Source organism: Alligator sinensis, unplaced genomic scaffold (genome assembly GCF_000455745.1).
Source record: "Alligator sinensis unplaced genomic scaffold, ASM45574v1 scaffold885_1, whole genome shotgun sequence".
In the NCBI taxonomy this organism is placed as follows: Eukaryota; Metazoa; Chordata; order Crocodylia; family Alligatoridae; genus Alligator; species Alligator sinensis.
This window is the reverse complement of record NW_005842056.1, coordinates 981,479-1,001,056: the sequence shown is the minus strand read 5'-3', so window position 1 is coordinate 1,001,056 and position 19,578 is coordinate 981,479. Positions and strand designations below refer to the sequence as shown.

General features: G+C 49.9%; 1 protein-coding gene across 1 annotated transcript in view; it reads right to left on the bottom strand.

Moving 5' to 3' along the window:
* Positions 1 to 13,263, bottom strand: part of VILL (villin like) — a 49,816-nt gene extending 36,553 nt beyond the window's left edge. Inside the window, exons 1-2 of the mRNA XM_014519625.2 lie at positions 13,205 to 13,263; positions 12,415 to 12,531 (exon numbers count right to left, since the gene is read on the bottom strand). Coding sequence (XP_014375111.2) covers positions 12,415 to 12,531; positions 13,205 to 13,263 — 176 coding nt within the window. The remainder of the gene's footprint in view (positions 1 to 12,414; positions 12,532 to 13,204) is intronic.
* Positions 13,264 to 19,578: the final 6,315 nt, after the last annotated feature.

Below are 19,578 nucleotides of genomic sequence, written 5' to 3'. Positions count from 1 at the left end.
TACCCCCTCCCAGCCAGTGGCAGCCCTCCTTGGGCAATGCTGGCTCATCTAACTGCCAACACAGAGTGGCCTGCATGCACTGAGGACACATCCTTACAGGGCAGAAGCAGAGAAAGCAGGCCTCATCCAGCCCTGCCTCCTCAAAGCTGAGCCCACTTGGCTTCAAATTGTATTTTGTCTTTGTCCTCATTGTCCTTGTGTCTTCACAGCAGTATGTGGAACCCAAAGTCGTCTTTCTCTGCCCTCTACCTACTCCTGGCTGGGATGATACGGGTGGGGATGGTCCTGCTGTAAGCAGGGGGTTGAACTAAATGACCTCCTGAGGTCCCTTCCAAATCTCATTTTCTATGATAACACCTGAAGAGAGCTACAAATACATAAAGCAAGCAAAACATTGCAGGACACCACTGGCAAATAAGGACACAAGCTCTGGAAACATCGATGGTCCTTGATGCCTACCACCTTGGATGACACAGCAAGGTTTGAACGTGGGACTTCCAGAGGTAAAAGCATGCCTTGGTACAGCTTGAGCTAAAGCGCCAAGCATTATAGGTGGGGGCTGAAATAACTTGTATCCTCTGTGGTGTAGTACAAAGGGACACCTGAAGTGCAAAGTGACCGGTGGCCTACTATCCTGTCACACATTATCCAGGAAGACAGCAATAACTCACTGTTCTGTCCACTTGCCAAGTTTGCTGCCATCACCCTGGGTAGGGTGCTGTGCAGGAATGAGGTATTTCTCCAGGAACCACTGGATGACTCATAAAGTATCAAGGTCACTTCAGGAATGATGACTAACTCGCCACGTTACAATGGCAACGTCCACTGTCACTTTCTCACTTGGGTAGGTGCGGCGCAGGGTGAGAGTGCAGATTTGGTATCACACCTACACACAATCTCCAGGTCCCTGTGAGGGAAAGGCAGAATCCAAAAGGGTAGCTGGGATTCGTGTGTCACTCCTGAAAACTATCCTGATTTAAACCTTATTTGGTGTTTTTGTATTCCACTCATGCTCTTAACTAGCTGCAATCATGGTAATACAAGCCCCAAATGAAATGAGTAACATGCTCTAAAGCTTTAGGAAAATATTAGACATCTGTGGTTTCTGTGTTCATAGGTAATATTTGAATTGGCAGTAGATGCTGTAGACCCAAGCTGCAAAGCTGTCCACACCCTGTCCTTTATCGAGGATCGCTTAAGCATGAGAGCAGTCCCAAGGAGGGAGAAACTTCTGGAGGCCACTGCAGTAGCATCCACTGAGCCAGGCACATCCTGCAAGCACAGCTCTAAGCCAGGCGATCTGTGCCTTGGCAATATCTAGCCTATCGCTAGGCGTGTTCCCGAAGGAGTAAGTAGGCTTCGGTCCAAATGGAAACACTCTGTAAAACCAACAATGGGGTTTGTCTGTTGTCTCGGGTATTGGATAACATCAGCTCTAGATTTTAACAAGCGTTTAGTCAGCAAGGCTAGTTCTTTTCCCAGCTCTTCAACCAGAAGAGCAGACACGTAGCAAGGGCTTTGATTGCAAAGAGTGGGGAACTCTGGGTGCCCATATATAATACCCACTTCTGCGACGGCTTATAGCTTTTTGCACAAGTAATGCGCGTGCTCAAACTGAAGCATACGAAACTTGGATACCCTCCCAAGCCGCGTTGTGATAACGATTTGAGATGGATAAACAAAACTATGGAGGGAGGCAGGGGTGGCAGAGAAAAAGGGCTGCTTTGCATCATACAAGTTCATTCATATAGACTGTATAGTACACACAGAGGGTGGGTTAGGAACTGGTTCACACAGACATCTCAACATGCAGTTGCTAATGGGAGGTTTTTCCAGTTACTGGTCCATGCTCCAATGCTATTTAATCTTTTATCAATGACCTAGGTCAGTGGTTCTCAATTTTTTTGGGGATGCCTGTCCTTTTTTACATTTAATATCCTGTTGTACACCCCTATGATTTGCATCATGGATCACAAAGAAACACTGTCACTACAACCGCACTGCAATTTCACCAAGAACCCTAGAGATGCTGCTGAGTTGTTCTTCGTTTCTTCTTTTCCCTCCATTTATATTTGCCCTTTTCCTTTTTTTGCTTTCCTATTCCTTCCTTGCATGTACCCTCTACAATTTCATCACATGCTCCCGGGGTTCAGCATACCCCGACTTCAAAAATGCCAGTTTGGATGACGGTACAAAATTTGAGAGGGTTTGCGGATGATAAAAAAGTTTGGCAGGGTAGCAAATACTGAGGACAAGCCCCAGAATTATCTGAATCACCTGATGAATTACTTATAACCCAGTAGGACTCATTTTAATGTACACAAATGGAAGGCAACCTATTTGAGAACTACAAATGGATGCTATACTTAGATATGATGTCCACACTGCAGAAAGGAAGAAGAAATACTGGACAGATTTCAATGGAGGACCACAGAAGTGATCCAGGCCTGGAAAACCAGCCTTGCTAAATGAGACTTCCAGAACTCAATTTATTCAGCTTATCAACAGGAAGGTGGAGAAGTTACTCAATTACAACACACAGGAGCTTACTTATAAAAACAATATCTGACAGCAAGGAGGCCTTTCACCTTGCTCACAAAGGCATAACAAGGTCCAGTGACTGGAGGTCGAATTCAGATAAATTCAGCCTTGAAATGAGATAATTTTTTTTGGTGGAGATGGTGATTAAACATTGAACTACCTCAGCCAAGGCAGGTTGCAGACTCACCAGTTCTTGGATTCATTAAGAAATTAAAATGTACCTTTTGGAAAGAGACCTAAATGTAGCTCTGGACTGGAAGGTCTGAGTAGTCTCTTCTGTCCTTGAAATCTATGTATCTGTGACTTCTTCCTGTGTAGGTCCCCCGCTCACGGGGCAATGGGAGAACAGGACTGCCTGTGTTACCTTCAGCATACTCATAACACATGCACCTCTACAGTAGGATGATGCTTTTAATCAAACCCCGTGCTTCAGGGTTTCAGTCCGTCACCTGCAGGGGTCGGGAAGGAATTATATCCCCCCGAGCACAGCTGGCCAGATGCATTCAGAACATCAAAAACTGGCCATAGCCAAAAACAAGGTACCTAATGGAGCATACCAGTGTTTTCAGTTGATTGAGATATGTACGGGGAGGCCAGACTCAATGATCTGCTCATTTCTGGCCTTAAACTCTCTGAAATTATAATCATCCTATTGGGTAAAAGATATTAGTATAAATCAGCGGTTCCCAATCTGTGGTACGGGTACCACCAATGGTACACAGACAACCTGTCAGTGGTACACGTTAACAGATTTATCATAATTACTTTGTATGACAACAATTTGCTGGTGGTACTTAAGGTTGCGCTGTTTTAAATTGGTGGTGTGCAATCAGTCAGAGTTTGGGAGCTGCTGGATAAACCATCCAGTAACCAGAACTGTTAATCTAATTGGATCTGATCTCTTCTCTGACCTCAGTTGATCCTTCTCAGCATGGGCGACTGGTACCTCCCAAGTCTGGGGGGGCACCAGATTGCCAACAGGCGTGGGTGGGGGGTGTCCCTCAGCCACTGATTGCCGACTGGAGGGGGCGGGGGGGGTTCCCCAGAGCCCGTGGTGTCGAGCCTGCGGCAAAACCAGAAGTGCACATCTGGTGGCACTTCCGATTTTGCGGCTGGAGCTTCCAGGGGGTGCACGGCTGATCTCGGGGGGTGCATGTGCACCCCCTATGCATTGCCAATGCCTCCCAGCTACAAAAACCAGTTCAAATCATTTCCAGTCTTGCCCAAATCTTGCTGTGCCTCTCTCAGAGATTTCCCTCTGCAAATCCTTTGAAAACACTCCCTTGTCTCCTCTCACTTTCATTCTCTCTCTCTCTGATAACTTCCAACTGCTCCAAACTTGAAGACCCGGCAAACAAACTTGGCCAGACTGGTTTGCCTGGGACTCAATTGACCTATTGTCACAAGTTGTTTCCACCGTGGGAGCCTCCCATTCAGTCCTAAGGGCTGACCTGTCTCTGGTAGGTACATGCGGGAGGCCTAGTAAAGCAGCTGAACACACACAGACAGAGACATTTGGGACACAATGAATTCTCATAACAATCACTGCAGAACGTCAGGCAGGAACTGGATGTATCGTGCACTGATGTCCCTCCTTGTTCCACCCAGACCTATTAGCAAGGGTGTATGAAAACGTCATAGCACATGCATCAACAATATACAAGGAGCCAAGCTCAAGAGTCCACCCCACACTGGAAAAGACAAGAGAAGAGATACAGCTAAAAAGATCTGCTCTTCTCCACCATCCTGCATGCCGGAGAAGGGTCTCAGAGAACTATGCTGTTCTGGTCCCATTGCTCTGAAGCCTCCTATGCAACAAGAAAGGCTTTGGGAGGGATGGATGTTATGGGGCACTGACAGACCGTCACATAGTGACATGGACCCTGGCTGGGCCAATGTAGCCAGAAGCAGTAGATTAGGCTGGGATGCATTCAGAAAGGGGAATACTTTCTTCTTTATAACCAATATTTATGCCTGAGACTGAGAGCACACACCTGTGTGCCCTTTGCAGAGGTGTGCATGGATATCCAAGCACAGTTTAAGGATCTGCTGAATGCAAACGCTGTGTCAATGTTTGTCCTGGCACCAGGGCTCTTCAGGTGCATAATTTTTGAATGCACGACGAGATGAAGACTGACTCAAGTTTGCAAAAAGGTAGGCTTCTCATGAAGAGATTATTGATTCAGTAAGAGAATCTGGAGCCCATCCAGGGGGTGCTGCAAACAGGGAGATAAATAAAGCTGCCAATTCATTATTCACAAATCTTTCCTTCTCCAGGTTCCTTCCAACTCTGCTGCAGTGAAAATGTTTGTTTGTAAGTGCCCTGGCATTAAATCTCAAGGCAGAGCTATGTGCCACATGAAAGGCCGGGAGAGGCATGCAAGCTATGCAGCAGAAACAAGACTGGAGCCTTTTAAACACCGCTTCCTCGTATCCCCAGAAACCACTCTGGTTAGGCAAAGTCTCAGCAGTTTTTAATTAGACTCACAGCATTCACAGCTGAGAGAGGAAGGCCATATCCCCCCAGCACATCACAGGGACCTACTGGAAGGTATCGCCCCTGAGAGCCGAGGGCTGAGCCCTGAAGGAGCAGGGCGCGAGTGGACAAGCGGGGGACAGAAGCAGATCCTAGAAGGTCAATGAAGTGACTCTGCACCGGAGTCTTTCCGCAGCGCTCGGCACCCCACCGCTCTCACGAACTTCAGAAATTGGGCCGCCGTTTCTATGAACGGGCAGAAGACTCCAGGGAGAGCGGGCAAAAAGCTCTCCCTAAATGCAAGGTGGGAAAAAGGTCAAGGGTTACCCAGCCGTCTCATTGTACGAGCATTTTTGAAGAGAAGCAACCCATGCAATTCAAGGATTGAACCTCACAGATCAGGCAATGCGGACTGCCTACCATTTCGCTTCATCTTTAATCCGCTGAGACTCTCGGTTGAAATCAAGCGTCACGCTGAGACAATGGTCTCTGCGCGGGGGCTTCCGTTCTTAGCTAGTCAAGGCCACACATTGCCAAACGGCTGCTAAGCTCCGGCGTTTGTGTGTTGGGTGCCCAGTTTTGAACACTCGGCTACTGCTAGTGGCTGAGAGTATGCAGGGCAGCTAAAAATCAGAGCATTTCTTAAAAGCGCCTATATATCCATGGAGGTACTTACTGTTTTGGGTCCTACATGTGGGATCCCCAAATTAGAGGCTGTTTTTCAAAAGGTACTTCACCACCCAAAAATCAGCTCTTACAAGTCAAGATCTTGGGGCTTGAGTGTGTACAACAAGGTTAAATGGGAATAAATATGAAATCAAGACTATCATTTACTCCAGTTTAAAAGAAAAGTGGGCGAGGTTCTTTAAGTAGATGTGAATTCTTTTATTAGAGCACCTGAGGAGTTGGAAAAAAGGTCTTAGCAAGCTTTTAGGTGCAAAAGAAGAGCAGACCTCAGCCCCGACTCAAGTGGACAAGCCCGAGACCAAGGGGAAGTGAGGAGGCCTGAACCTAACAGGCCTTTCCTGTCACTTCGTGTGAAGAGTCACCATCAACAACCTTTGAGGTCTGGGCCCAGTATCAATAGCTTCCTCATAGAAATCGGAGAGATTAACATTTCAAAATGAAGAGAAAACTCCTCTTTCCTGCTCCAGTTTAGTCCTACATGGGTCCCACTGGGAGGTGTCAAGACCTGCTGGGGGCTAGTGGCTGCTGGCCGGGCCCCTTTTTTTAAAGCCGGTCTGGCCTCTGACCTCTCAAAAGCCAAGTTCATGCATAGCTTGTGTCAAATGCAAATTAAGCTCGGCCACCTCAGCAGAGAAAGCAGAAGGGAATTTTTGGTGAAGCTTCCCCACAGGGAACAAGCACCTGTCTCTGCCCAGAGGTGACAGATATAGTCATGACTGGGGTCCCTTGCCGTAGCAGCAAAGGCATCATTGCCCTTGCTCCTGTAATGATACTCCTGTTCGCAGTGTCATTGTCCAAGTGAATAGGGAAACTAGAAGCACTTCTGTCAAAAGACAAGCTGCTCCCAACCAGCCCTATCCAGTGTCCCGCTTGCTCTCGGTCAGGACAGGCTGGATCCAAGCTAAGCCCTGAAAGGTCTCGTGTGAGCACTGGGCATTGAAAGCAAGCCAGTTTTTCAGGTAATCTTCCCTTTGGAGACCATGAGCAGCCCTCTCTGCCCTGCCTTCCTACGGGCAGTTGCGTGCACTGGTGTCCGACTGTATACTACCATCTCTGGGACTCTCCTGTAGGAGACTTTCAAGCAGCATCACCCCTCACCGGCTGTGTTTGTCCTTCCCAACCTCTTTGGCATTGCATTCATTATTGGGTTGTGGAGCTCCTTGGGTACCGGCCAAACCCACTGGTCGGTGGGGTACGCATCAGGCCCTTTTGTGCCTGGTCCATGGGGGAGATGAGTTAGCTACAGCTCCCGGCTAAGAGGTCTCACCCTTGAGCATAAACTCAAACCCTAGAGCAGTGATGCTCAACCTTTTATCCCTGGTGGACTGGATGAGCAATGCCCGGTCTATCCATGGGCTGGATCCAGTCGGTGGTTATGACCCAGTGCCCGGGATGGGCGCAGCAGGCCCCATCCAGCCATGTGAAGTGGGGCAGGAATAAGCTGTCCCCACAGAGGGAAGGGAGTATGGCCTGGCCCTGATCCAGCCAGGGGTGGGGGGAGCAACCCATAGAGGGAAAGGGGCATGGCTCAGCTCCAACCCACTGCACAGGGCTTGGGGTTCGGGTATTTGGCAGAGGACTATGTGGGTTTGAAGGGGCTGGAGATGAGTAGGAGCTGTATGTCCAGCTCACCCCCATGCTGGAGCTAAATGGAGGCAACAAGGTCATAAACTGCCCCTAACAAGAGTCATTCTCCATACAGATAAAGGCAAGCAAGGGCTCCCGTCATGAATCACAATCTCACTGTTCTCCCTGAGCTATTCCCAGGGGTCGGGGCAGATTATAAACTGCTCTCTACCTTGGACTGCATCTAATGGCTCAGTCTAGCCCACAAAGGATTGCGAAACAAAAGGTCTGGTGTCTGCTACAGCCTCCCACCAACACGGCTTTTCAGGCAAAGACTGGTTTGAGCTCGTTCGCAGCAAAGGTATTTCGTTACTCCCTGTGACTCGAGAAAGGAGCACAACCAGCAAGAGGAGTCTCACCTGCGAGCAGGCAGGACTGCAGCATGCGAGCGAAGCAAGAAAGCACATCCAGACCTGACTCCTTTGAGATGATCTTATGGACCCCTAAACCAAACGGTATGATGAAGCACGCCTCTCTGCCCCTTTGCCATCATGAACGATATGGCCAGGCCAGACCAAAGGCACCTCATCCTGCAGGCTCTGCAGCCCCAGGCCTAGATGGAGACGTGGATGGGAGAGCACTCAAAAACCCAGTTCTCCTTGGAACAAGCCAAGGAGCCGTAGCCGAACGCTTGGTGGCCGTCACGTCACAGAAACTGAGGGAGAGGAGGAAAAATGCTGATTGCCCCTTTTGCTGCTGCTGAGGTGACAGATGGGAGAAAACCACAATGAACGTGATGTACGACAATATGCTTTTTCATACTGAACGAAGAGCCTTAAAACCTAGGTGGGTCCAAACCTCACCTTTCTTGCTCACCCTGCTGGGCATTTTGCCTGAGTGCAAAATCAGGTGCACACACCTGAGAGTGTCACTATGGGCAGCCACCTCTGGGGCTGGACATCGCTGCTCCTTGGGGAGCACTAGCATGATCTGAGACAGGAGCCAGAGGTTAAAGTAGCCTCTGCAGACCTCAACCAGGCCTAGCCTTGCTATCCCCCAATAGCACTGTGTGGTGAAGGATGAGCTTTAAAGACAACTTTCATGTATGCCCATGTCTTTAGGATAGGGAACTCCTACTGATGGATAGGCACAAGCTGCTGAAACCTTTTTGGTACAGCACCCTATCTATCCTATAGAGAGGTAGCAGAGGTATAGAGGAGCTGTATGTAGATATTCTACCTCACCTGGTTTCTGGTGAGCTATGCATCCCACCTCGTTTGGCTGGCCTCATAAGGCCTGTGGTAAATACAGAGCAGCTAGAAGACTATACTTTCTCTCTCCACGACCTGGCAAGGAATCATTTTTAGGTAGGAGAGGCCTGAAGCCCTGAATAATGCATTCCACAGTAACGGCTCTGGATGGATGAAGCTCCAGCATGCAATTTAGCATCCCCTATATATCAGCTGTCTTGGATGTGGGGAAAGGATAAGAGAGAGGCTTGTTATTATGCTGCCAAGTGCTGACACCACAGAATAAGCTCTTAGGGTAAAGAAATTGGAGAAGAGGATGTAGCTTTGCAGGAGTTTTGCTTGAGTATTTACATACACACCTCTGAAGCAATTACACGCAGTTCCGTGCTGGGAATGAGATGGCTTTTCTGAGCTGTGCAAATAATTGGCCTGTTTTTCCTAGATGCCACTAACCCTCTCTCCGGGGATGAACGTGGGCCTGTGTCAGCATGAAGAGAGGTGTTCTCAGGAGCCTTTGGACCATGCACGAGCATGAGCTGTGTTTGTGATGGAGGGAGAAGCGAGCCGGAAGGGCACATTTATATAAATAAAGACCATATTTACTTGAATGCAAGAGGTTTCCCCTCTCCCAGTCAACATGGGGTGGGGGGAGGCCTAATCTTGGATTTGAACACTGGCTGGGGCAGGTGGCTACTGTGCCCCCAGCTCCTGCCCCAAGGAGAAACTACAGCCAAGCTACGTGGGCTAGGGAGGCTCATGCTGTGGAGACAAGGGTGTGTAGCAGGGAGAGCACAGGATGGGAGGGGAGCACAGGGGAGACTCACAATGGGTAGCTTGTGGGGGGAGCATGGGCGAGAGCATGCAGTCTGCCCCCTGCCATCTGCCCCCACTTTCACTCTAGCTCCAGCTTTGTCCCCAACCTGACTCTGCCTGAAGCTGCCACCACTGCTGCTGTCTGGCTGGGCTGGGCTGGGCTGGGCTGCCATCACCGCTGACTGCCCTGGAGCCAGAAGGCAAAAGGCAGAGGGAGGGTTGTGGCTGTGGGGGTAGGCAGCAGGTAAGCAGGCACAGGCATGGGGGGTGGGGTCTGGATGCCTCCCCCCACTACTGTTATCCATGTATAAAATCTCATTATTGGCGGGGAGACTCATCTTCAATTCAAAGTCATCTTGGATTCAGGTAAATATCCATTGGACCAGAAAGCCATTGGCTACACATCTTGGCTACATCACAGGACCACTGGCTGGTCTGAGCTGAGCAGTTCTCGCCTTTTTGAAAGGTTTTAGTTTCATTCCAGAGGACAATGGTTTGACATCAAGACTTTTTTTTGCAAGTCAGGATCATAGGAAGGTAGGGCTGGAGGGGACCGCACGAGGTCATCAAGGCAGGATCATCCCTGACTAAACCATCCCAGCCGAGTGTCTTCCCAACCTGCTCTTGGAAAAGTATTTCCCACCCAGCTCGGATTCCTAATTAACATCAAACCAACACGAAACAGGGCTTTGCAAGGATTGCATCATCATTGAGGTCTCCCCATTGTGCAGCAGCTCCCAGCAAGCTGGGAACGGATGCTACTCTCTCTGGAAGAAGGGTGCTTTACCAAGGAGAGAAGGGAAGAATGGGGGAAAAAGAGGAAAAAGCAGGTCAGGCAGCTGCAAAGCATGAGACTGGAGAAGCTCTCTGTGAGGAGGAAAATATGGGAAGTCCCGTCTGGAAAGTGAATCAATACTGGGAAATAAAATTTCAATATGGCTGTACGCTGTTATGGAATAACACAGGTGCCTCAAGAAGGCCGATTAGGGCCCACTCATTCATACTTGTTCACTGGTAATCCAGGAAAGAGCTTTTCCATGACCCCAAACTGCACTTCAATGGACCAGATACTTCTGAGGTCTGGGCTGAAAGTGAAGCATAATCCAGCTTCATCCAAGCCACTGATTCTCACCCAAGGTGCCACGGCACCCGGAGGTGCTCTGAGATCCTTTTAAGGACGCTGCAGCGGACTGTGCAATGTTAGCACCATTCGGCGTGCAAACACCTACTCAGGATTCAGAGGACAAATCCAGAGGGGTGGCCCAAGAGCCTTTCGAGGGTGCCGTAGGCTGCCCCAAAACTTCAGCACTGTTAGGCGTGCGAACAGGATTTGCGAGATAGACCCAGAGATTTCAAACAGGAATCCATGGTGTTACAAACATCCTGACCCGCTGCGGTTTTTCTGCGTTCTTTGCAACAGAAGAATTGCTCTACTATTTTTCCATAGTCAAAAACTGAATGAAAACTTAAGCCGGCATTTTCCAAGGGGGGCCTTGGGTCTACAAAGGTTGAGAGCCACTGATCGAAGCTGGCGGGGAGACCAATTTCACCAAATTCAGTAGGAATTGGGCCAGCACACTAGCTAGGTCCGGCCACCCTGAACAGAGCTACAGCAGGAAACAGCTGCATTTTAACCAGGTCGCTCAAAGCTGGGAAAGAAAATTAATGGAGAGAAAAAACGCTGTTCTCACGGGGCAGAGGACAGACGCCCTCCCTCCGCAGGACCGATACAGGCAGGGCAGGAGCAGTGCAACCGTCTTTGCACTACGGCCCCCCTCCTCTCCACCGGTGCCCAGCTCAGCTCAAAGAAGGAGGCCGTTCCTGCCCGGATGGCATGAAGCTCCACCACTCCCACTGGGGAGGCCTAGGCAACGGTTGCCATCAGGCCCTTCTTAGCAAATAATGTCATGAGACCTACGTCACGGCTGGTAGGGAGGGGTGGAGGAAGCAGCTTGTTTGTGCAAAGGGGAAGGGGGGAAAAAAAGAAGGTCCACCTGCCTTTGTCAAATGCCAGCAGCGAGGCGTGGAAAGACAATCAATGATTTCCTTTCTGGACTAGGCTCTTTGGCAGTGCCCATGGTCTCAAGGGAAAAGCCTCTGCCTTGCAATGGAGCCCGAGCGGCGAGGCCCTTGTGCAACCCCAAATGGACGGTAGGAAGGGCCTGCAGCGACCAGCAGTCGACTTCTATGGTCTTTCCCGGGTCTAACCTAGACGCTTAGCTGCTGTGCGTGCAGGGAGCAGAGATTATTCACTGCGTAGTTCAACTCCTCGAGGGAGGAATTTGCCTCAGTTATTGTTAGAGTTTGTTTACATCTTTGTCGGGGTGGTTTAAACCTCCCACCGGTGCTAATTCATGTGGGCTCTCTTCGTATTGAAATATTTATGTCCCCAGTAGACAAGCTTCAGAAAAATACCAGCAAAGAAGCCTGAAGCAAAACTCTGTAACAAACCCATTTCTTCTTGGCGTCATTTGCATCTGAAATGAATAGGATGAACTCAATAGGGAACCGGAGCAAACCGATTGTGTACAGAACATTTGGCTGCGTCTACAAAGCCAACAGCCTTGTCTGCAAACATTTAGCAGATCTAGCGACGAGGTTACGGCCATCGCTGTCTACGGATCTGGGCATTCAGGTGATTTCCCCCCCTCCCTGTTTTGCCCTCCAGCATGACGACGTTACGAACAGAATTCAAAACTTTCAGCTAATCCCTGCTGGAGCTGAAAGGGAAGCGAGCCTCATGAAATCAGAGGTAGTGGAGCTTCCTTTACTGCACGGCTGAGCTGGGAGTGAGCATTTTCCTTACGGCAGAGGGGCTGAGAGGTGGGCTCACCAGAGCCACAGAAATCTGGGACTGAAAATAAAGTCACATGTGTGAACATGTCCGGCCGGATCTCGGAAGTGGTGTAAATCAGGATCTGCACTGACTTTAATGGAGCGATTCTGATTTATACCAGCTGCAGATCCGGCCCAACTTTTTAAAGGACCTGTGCCTTGTTCTGCCAGGCAGTGGTAGTGGTCAGCAAGCAGCTTTGACCTTTTAGAAATAAAACCTAAGAGGCTTAAAAGAAAGCAGCTTACCTTGCTGTCAAGTTCAAAACGTCCTCCCCTCCTTTCCTTGCCAGGTGAACCCACGGGCAGAGCTCTCTCCCCTTCAACAAGGAGCTGGACGTGCTTTTGTTTGCTGCTCTGCCACCTCTGTCGGGGGAATGGCAGAAATCGGTAATTCAATACTGTAGTGAGTGCCAGGAACCTCCCACCACCAGGTCACACCCATTCCCTTCACTGAGACTCACTAAAGGATGGAGAGAAAGAGAGAGGCTCCACTAGCATGCTCCCAGCCAGGACTTCCCAAACTCACCGCTCACACTCGTCCTGCACCAGAGGTGCTAGAAGAAATCTACTCCGCAGCCAATCTGGACCTCTCCATTAGAAACTCAGTGGGTATTAACGAGTAAATGCTGCTCCGACACAGAACTGTGTGGTTTGCATTTAGGAAGCAAAGAGGTTTGTGTCGTCCCCCACGCCCCGTGGTTTGCTGTTGGCCTAGCGTGTAAGGAATGCTTGACTGATGCAGTCACATAACAGCATCTGAAGGCCATGCAACCAGGCTGGCCCTCCGGGAAAAAAAACACCCTTGTCAGGTCCCACGCCCAGCCCTTAGCTATCAGCCTGTAGCTTCCTCCTTCCCTCACACACGGAAGGAAGAAATTGCTGTAGCTGATGGTTCAGAAGCTGCGGCTGGAAATACCCAGATGGGTCCGTATCTCATACTGTGCATGCTGGTGCTCAGCCCAGGCCTTTTCTGTTCATGCAAAGGCAAACAGGGCAGATAGAGGGGGCCTGTGGTTAGGGTGCTGGCTTGACATACCCAAGATCTGTTCCCAGCTTGGCAGTTGCCTTCTCTTGTCTGTGCTCTAGCTTCCCCATCTGTGAAATAGAGATAGAGATACCTCCCACTCTTCATGAAGCACTTGGTGGGGGCTTAGGATGCTAGCCGTGACATAGGTATTAAGAAGGGCAGTCCCCTGTGTAGTTTTAGCACTGCATAATATCAGTGTCTGAGCCACAACAGCCAATATCTCCCTTGTTTCTAAAGCCGCCAAGGCTCAGCATTTCCCTCACACTGTCTAGTTTTCCCTGACTGAGATCTGAATGGCCCCTCCTCACCCTTAGCAGGCCAGGAATATCTTTATCTGCCCAGAAGCCCACAGCCCATTTACCAACCACCCCTGTACAGTATTTTCCATAGGTGACCAAAGCTAGCTACTACCACAATGCTCCTGCTCGTGGCAGGGGAAGGATGGCCCCCTGTCACAAGTGGGCAACTACTTGTTGGCCTGCCCACTTCTCAAGGCTAACCGCCTACCTACCTTGCCTGCCACACCTTTGCTGAAACAATTGAAAGTTGTTAACCAGGCGGGAGGCTGCCCATTGACTTGCCCTGATACCAAGGGGCTATACACAGATCTGAACCTCACCTTATACCATGTCCCATGTCTCGCAGATGGCATCCATGGCCAAAACCTGGCCTATAGCATACCCCACACTGGGACCCGCACTCCTGTGCCTCACATCAGGACTCTCGATCCCTGTGCTCTCACACTGGGCCCTCAATCTCACCCATTTGGGGCTCCCACCTCCTCTGCCTCAGCCTCCCTGCCCATCTCTGGACCCTCTTGGTCTCCTCATGCCGTGACACTGGGCCTCAATCCCCTTGCCCCTGGAGCTTCACACCCAGCTCCTTCTTAGGGCTCAAAATCCCACCCTGCTGGAGCCTCACACCTGGCTCTCTTTATGAACCTCAGAGCCCAGGCCTTTATTTTGTCTTTGAGGTGTGCTCCCCTAGCGTTTCCCCTCCATGGGGTCACCTGCAAAGCAGTGGGGGTTGAGGCTTTCTGGTGCCCCATACTCACCCTTCACTGCAGAGGCACAGGTGTGGTATTTCCTGGAGACTGCCTTGCCACCGGCAGCCCCACCACACCATCCAGCCCCAGCAGGGTGTAGTTTTAAGTCATGCCCCAGGACCAGGAATCTCCACTATCCCCATAGATCCTGCTCTGTACCTCCAAATTGTTACATGAACAGCAGCTCCAGCTGGGTGGTGTTCTTATTCCAGCTGCTTGCAGCAAACAGGGCCTGTTCTTATCAGGAAGAGCTGTGCCTTCTTCCCAATTAGGCAGTTTCCTGCTGGTCATGTGCCTGATTGGGAGTGCAGCCACTTGCAGGCTGCTCTGCTGCTTGCCCATGACCCTTTGAGTAACAGAGCACAACTTGTGCTCTGTTACACCCCCAGTTAGGAACTTTTTTCATTATTCCTCAGAGCCAGAACTGACTTTTCATTATGATGATGCAGCAAACTAACTGACATTAATGCTTCATTCCTCTTAGTCCCATTATGGGCCATTAGGATGAGGTTGCACTCTATTAGTAGCATCAATAGCCAAACTTAAAATCAAGCAAGGGTGTTTTCTTAAAGGTCCCTTGAAACCCTGATTCATTTTGCAGACAGTGTCACAGCAAAAGAAACAAGTTGGCCTCAGTGATTCCAAAGTAATGCAAAGTTCCTTAAAAAAAGAGATGTTATTTGCAGGATATTTTGTATAATGGTGTCGTGTGGGGTCTATCTTCAGCTGTTACCTGCGGCAGCTGCAGCAAACACAAAGCAAACTGTGGCATTGACATGATGCCGTGATCCTGACAGTGGGATACAGGGGCTCAGGACAGTCTACCCTGTCGATCTGCAGATGTTTTAGGCCTTGCTGTTTACCTTCGGCTAGAGAAGCGTAGGAGTGAGCACATATTCCCCAGAGCTGGGGGGAAGGAAGGACAGCATGCTCCCGCTCCTGGAGGAAGGCTGCAGATGTGAGCTCTAGTGCTGGTTCTGTTCTGCACTTTGCTCTCTGACCTCAGGCAAGGTAGTCTGGAGCAGATTTCCCATAGTGGTTGTGGTTTAGTGCCCGGGCACCTTTACACAGATTGGGCAGATGTTCCCTAGTGCCCAGCTCCTGTGACCTGCTGTGTTATGAGTTATAGGGCCCCTGTCAGTAAATGATCCACCATAGAGCCCGTTACACAGCCTGGAGCTTTAACCCATGCTGGAGCACCTCATGCACTGAGCTCTAGAGGCCTGTGATTCAATCGGTGGGGTCAGCTAAGATGGCAGCTATCAGGAAGGGGGTAGGGGAGGTTGTCTGGGATTCAAACTCCTGTGGGGCTTGAGCTGAGCACCATCTGTTTAGACGTGCCAATTCACTCATGTATGTTATCCCTCCTCCTCTCCCACCCATGCCTCATCTACAGGCAACACATAAGTCTGCTCTAGGGCTTGCTTTTAACTCAGGCACTGGCAGCAGACAGTTTGCTCCAAACTCCCCCAGCTCAGCTTGTGCTGTCAGCTATGAAAGTGGGCAGTTGCATGCCACAACTTCAAGTGAAGCCTTCAACGAAGATCCTAATTCACAGAGAAACCAAGGGGAGTTATACACCTTGGTCCCTTCAAAAGCTTGGGCCTCAATGACCCATTTTGGGCACCCAAAATTGTAAGCCATCTTTCCAAACATGGGCCTTTTCCTCTGACAAGGTGGGAAGTTCTGATCTACAACACAGGGGTTTAATGAACGTGCACAAAGTGCCGAGGGACAAATTTGATTCTCTGGTGTCTGTGTAAATCAGGAATACACCCACTGTAGTCACCAGATGTTACTGTTACTCTTGCTCTTGTTGAATCAGATTTCAGCTCTGGAGACCTGGATGGAAGATGCCATAATGTCCAATGCACTGTGATGAAGATCCCGGCACGCATGTGCAGGGCTTCCCTCCCAGCGGTTTTGAGTTGTGTAAAGTTCTGTGCATCTGCCAAACGCTGATCACTACATGAGACCTGACCACGAGGCAGGTGCTGCGCCAGGGAAGCCAAGTTGGACTGGAAAGTAATAAACATGGTTATGATGGTGCTTCCCCTCTGCCCTCAGGAAGGGAGCTCCCGAGATAAGCAGGGGCAGGAGCCAAGCCCTCTCTCTCCCTTCCAGGTGAGGTGGAGCAGTAGGGAAATTTCACATGGAAGGCAAAATAGGAAGAGAAACACATATGAGTCAAATGCAGACCTGGTGTGAATGAAGTTCCCAGTGAAGGACTGACCCTACTTAGCCCAGGACTGAGTATGAACCAACTTGCAACACCCAACCCTTCAACTCAGCTACTGATTGCAAGTTCCTAATTGGATCAACTGGTCCTCCCCTCCCCAGCCCTCAACCCCAACCAAGCTCCATGCTCATCCATCTCAAAACCATTGGGTCCTGCATCACTGCAGGGGCAGGGGGCAGTCCTTAATGTCTGAATGCTCTGTTAACAGAAGAGTCCGAACAAAAGTGGGGCAGAAGGGGTTGGAGAAAAAGAAGCAGCCGCGACACTTGGTCCTTCCTGGAACCGAATCCAAATGGAAAGGTTTGAAAGAGTCCAGAAATCTTTCTTTCCTAGTAAAATAAAACCCAATAGCTGCTAGGGCTGGTAGTGAGGGGCTAGGAAACACGAGCATGCAGTTCTATTCGTTCCCAAATCCAACTCCTTTACCAGACTCGGCTGCCCTCTTGCAAGACTCAGCCAACTGGTCCACCTCGTCTTGTAGGCCATCAGATCTTTGGGGGCAGGAATAAGCCTTTATTAATTATGTGTTTGTATAGCACCAAGCAGAATTCAGGCTGACCTGCTCCTGCTGGCTGGGGTCTATTGTCACAAAAAGCTAAACCCATAAGACAGCTCTGGATTTCAGTGAAGGCTAGAGCCAGGAGTGCTGGATGTCCATCAGAAAGCCTGCGTTTCATCAGACGTTATACTCCAATAACAGATAGCCCCACTGGAAAAAAGAGGAAACTCCTGGCAAACTGCAGGTAATGTTTCAGATGGTAAAATGTTTCAGGCTTGGTTTGGATAGCTCAGGGGATATCTGAATATTTAAAGAAGGGTATTTCCCTAGCCCAAAACAAGTCGCTCAGCATGTTGTTATGTATCCAATATTTAACCCAACGTAATTTTCTTCAATTGCTGGATGAAAAACATCTGTGAACAGAGTCTGGAATATTTCTGATTCTGCAATACTATTGTGGTGCCTCCCTAGGGTTGCAGTTTGAAGGTCCTGTGATGCCATTTTCAAGATATATACCCTTGTTGGACTTCATTTCTCATGATGCATCATGGTCTTCATCTGAGAAGAGCAAGACATGGTAATTGTATCAAGAGAAGCCCCAAACCTATAGCTACACAAGAAGGGTAATTTGATTAGAGAGTTTGGTCCAAGGCGAGAAAGATGAGATGAAACGAGCCACACGTCCCATAGAGATTCGCTTTTTCATACAATTATAGAGAAGTTGGGTTGGACGGGACCTTTGGAGGTCATCTAGTCCAACCCCCAGTCTGAGACAGGATCATCCCTATCCAAACCACCCCATGCAAATCTGTAGTTTAACTTCTTACTAAAACTATCATCAACCCTGACACAACACCCTAACCTGCCATGGTAAAGCAGGGCGACCACAGTACTCAATGCCTTGCTTGCGTAAAAGGTTGTCAAAAGCTTTGGCAGGTGCCTACGAAAGTTTATGCCTCTCTGAACAAGATAGTCTGGGTGCTGCCCTGCCTTGCCTTCTGCCTGCCTTCAGACTATCAGAGCTAACTACATCTCCTTACAGCTCCCATGAAGAACTGCCTTGGGCTAGCCTAATCAGTGCCTTTCAGCTTTGACAAAAATATTTTGATTTTCAAGCGTTTGGCAAAAACACCGACATTTTCCAGAGAAGCAAAAGTTTTTTTTGAGAAAAGTGTTTTTGTTGAAATCCCAATTTTCCATCAAAAAGCAACTTCAGCAGAAACATTTCTAGCCAGCCCCATTTCGGACATCAAGGGCAGGTGACGGCTAATAAGAAGTTGCACTGGTGAAGGAGGAGGGGTTTCGAGGTCACGTCCTGAGAGCCCTGTTCTACTCTTACTCTGTCCTTTCCAAGGCAGGACATTTCTGCAGGCAAATTGCCAGAGACACTTGGACCAAGCACCTAACCTGTGTCTAAGAATTACCATTAGACTGAGCACTGGCTTCTGGATTTGGCCCCAGTGACTTCAAGGAGTTGTAAGGAGTAGGAGTAAGCAAGGAGTTAGGTCACAGAGTTCAGCAGATGTTACTCTGCTCTCTGGACTTGCTTCTACACAGAACAGCTTGTGCGGAGAGGCAGAGACTTCCCATGGCAATGGTTTTGCCCTGAAGCTCCTTCTGGTCAATGGATGACTGAGCTGCCTCTGCTTGGCAATTATGTCCCAGTTAATGTTTAACTGGATGAAATGGAGTTGCCTGGAAAGAAATCAAGGTGTTTCTGAGAAATGCTTCAGAGCCCAGCCTCCTCGCTCCTATGATACAAGACCCAGCTACCCCAAAGCAGCTAAACATCAGTCGCTATTGAGCATGGGAGCAAGGGGCATGGCCTCTGAATCAGAACTTCCTAGACCTTAAATGCTGGAGGCCGCAGGTGAGAGAGAAACAGTGAAAAAAGCCCGGGTCATATCTAATTTCCACTCCCTTTACGCATCTACTTTCTGTGTGATACTGAGCAAGATGGACCTAGGGCAGGGGTGGGCAAAATATGTGGGCCAGATCCCGGCTGCCAGCTGATTGGATGCAGCCCATGGGCAGGCACCCACCAATTAATTGTATCCAGTCCACAACTGCCCCTGCTGCATCCCGCATGGGGCCGAGCCCTGCTTGCTCTCATCTGGGGCAGTGCACACTGCGCTCCCACCCTCGCCCACCAACCCCAGCCACGGCCAGCGGGCAGTTTCCCAGCAGGGCTGCTGCTGCTGGTGCTGCGCCAGCCCGGGGAACCGCTCGGCTCTGCCCACCTCCAGTGGCTCCTCCGCCTGTCCCTGCTGCAATACTCTAGGCAGCACGTAGGGAACGGAAGTGGCAGTGGGCAGGGAGAAAGCTGCAGCTGGCAGCTGGCAGCTCCTGCCCCAGCACATTGGGCTCCAGCTCCAGTTCCTGGCTGTCTTTCACTCACTCTGCCTGCCCGGCACAATTAGCACCCACCCATTGGCAGCTCAGTGGGTGAAGGCAGCCCTACCAGAAAGCTGTGCAAGCTGAGCAGAGCTGGGGCTGCGGCAAGGCAGGTGGGAGCATGGAGTGGGCTGCCTTGGATGGGAGCAAGCAGGGCTTGGCCCCATGCATAGCGTCAGGGAGCAGCTGCAGGCTGGAGGGGGTGC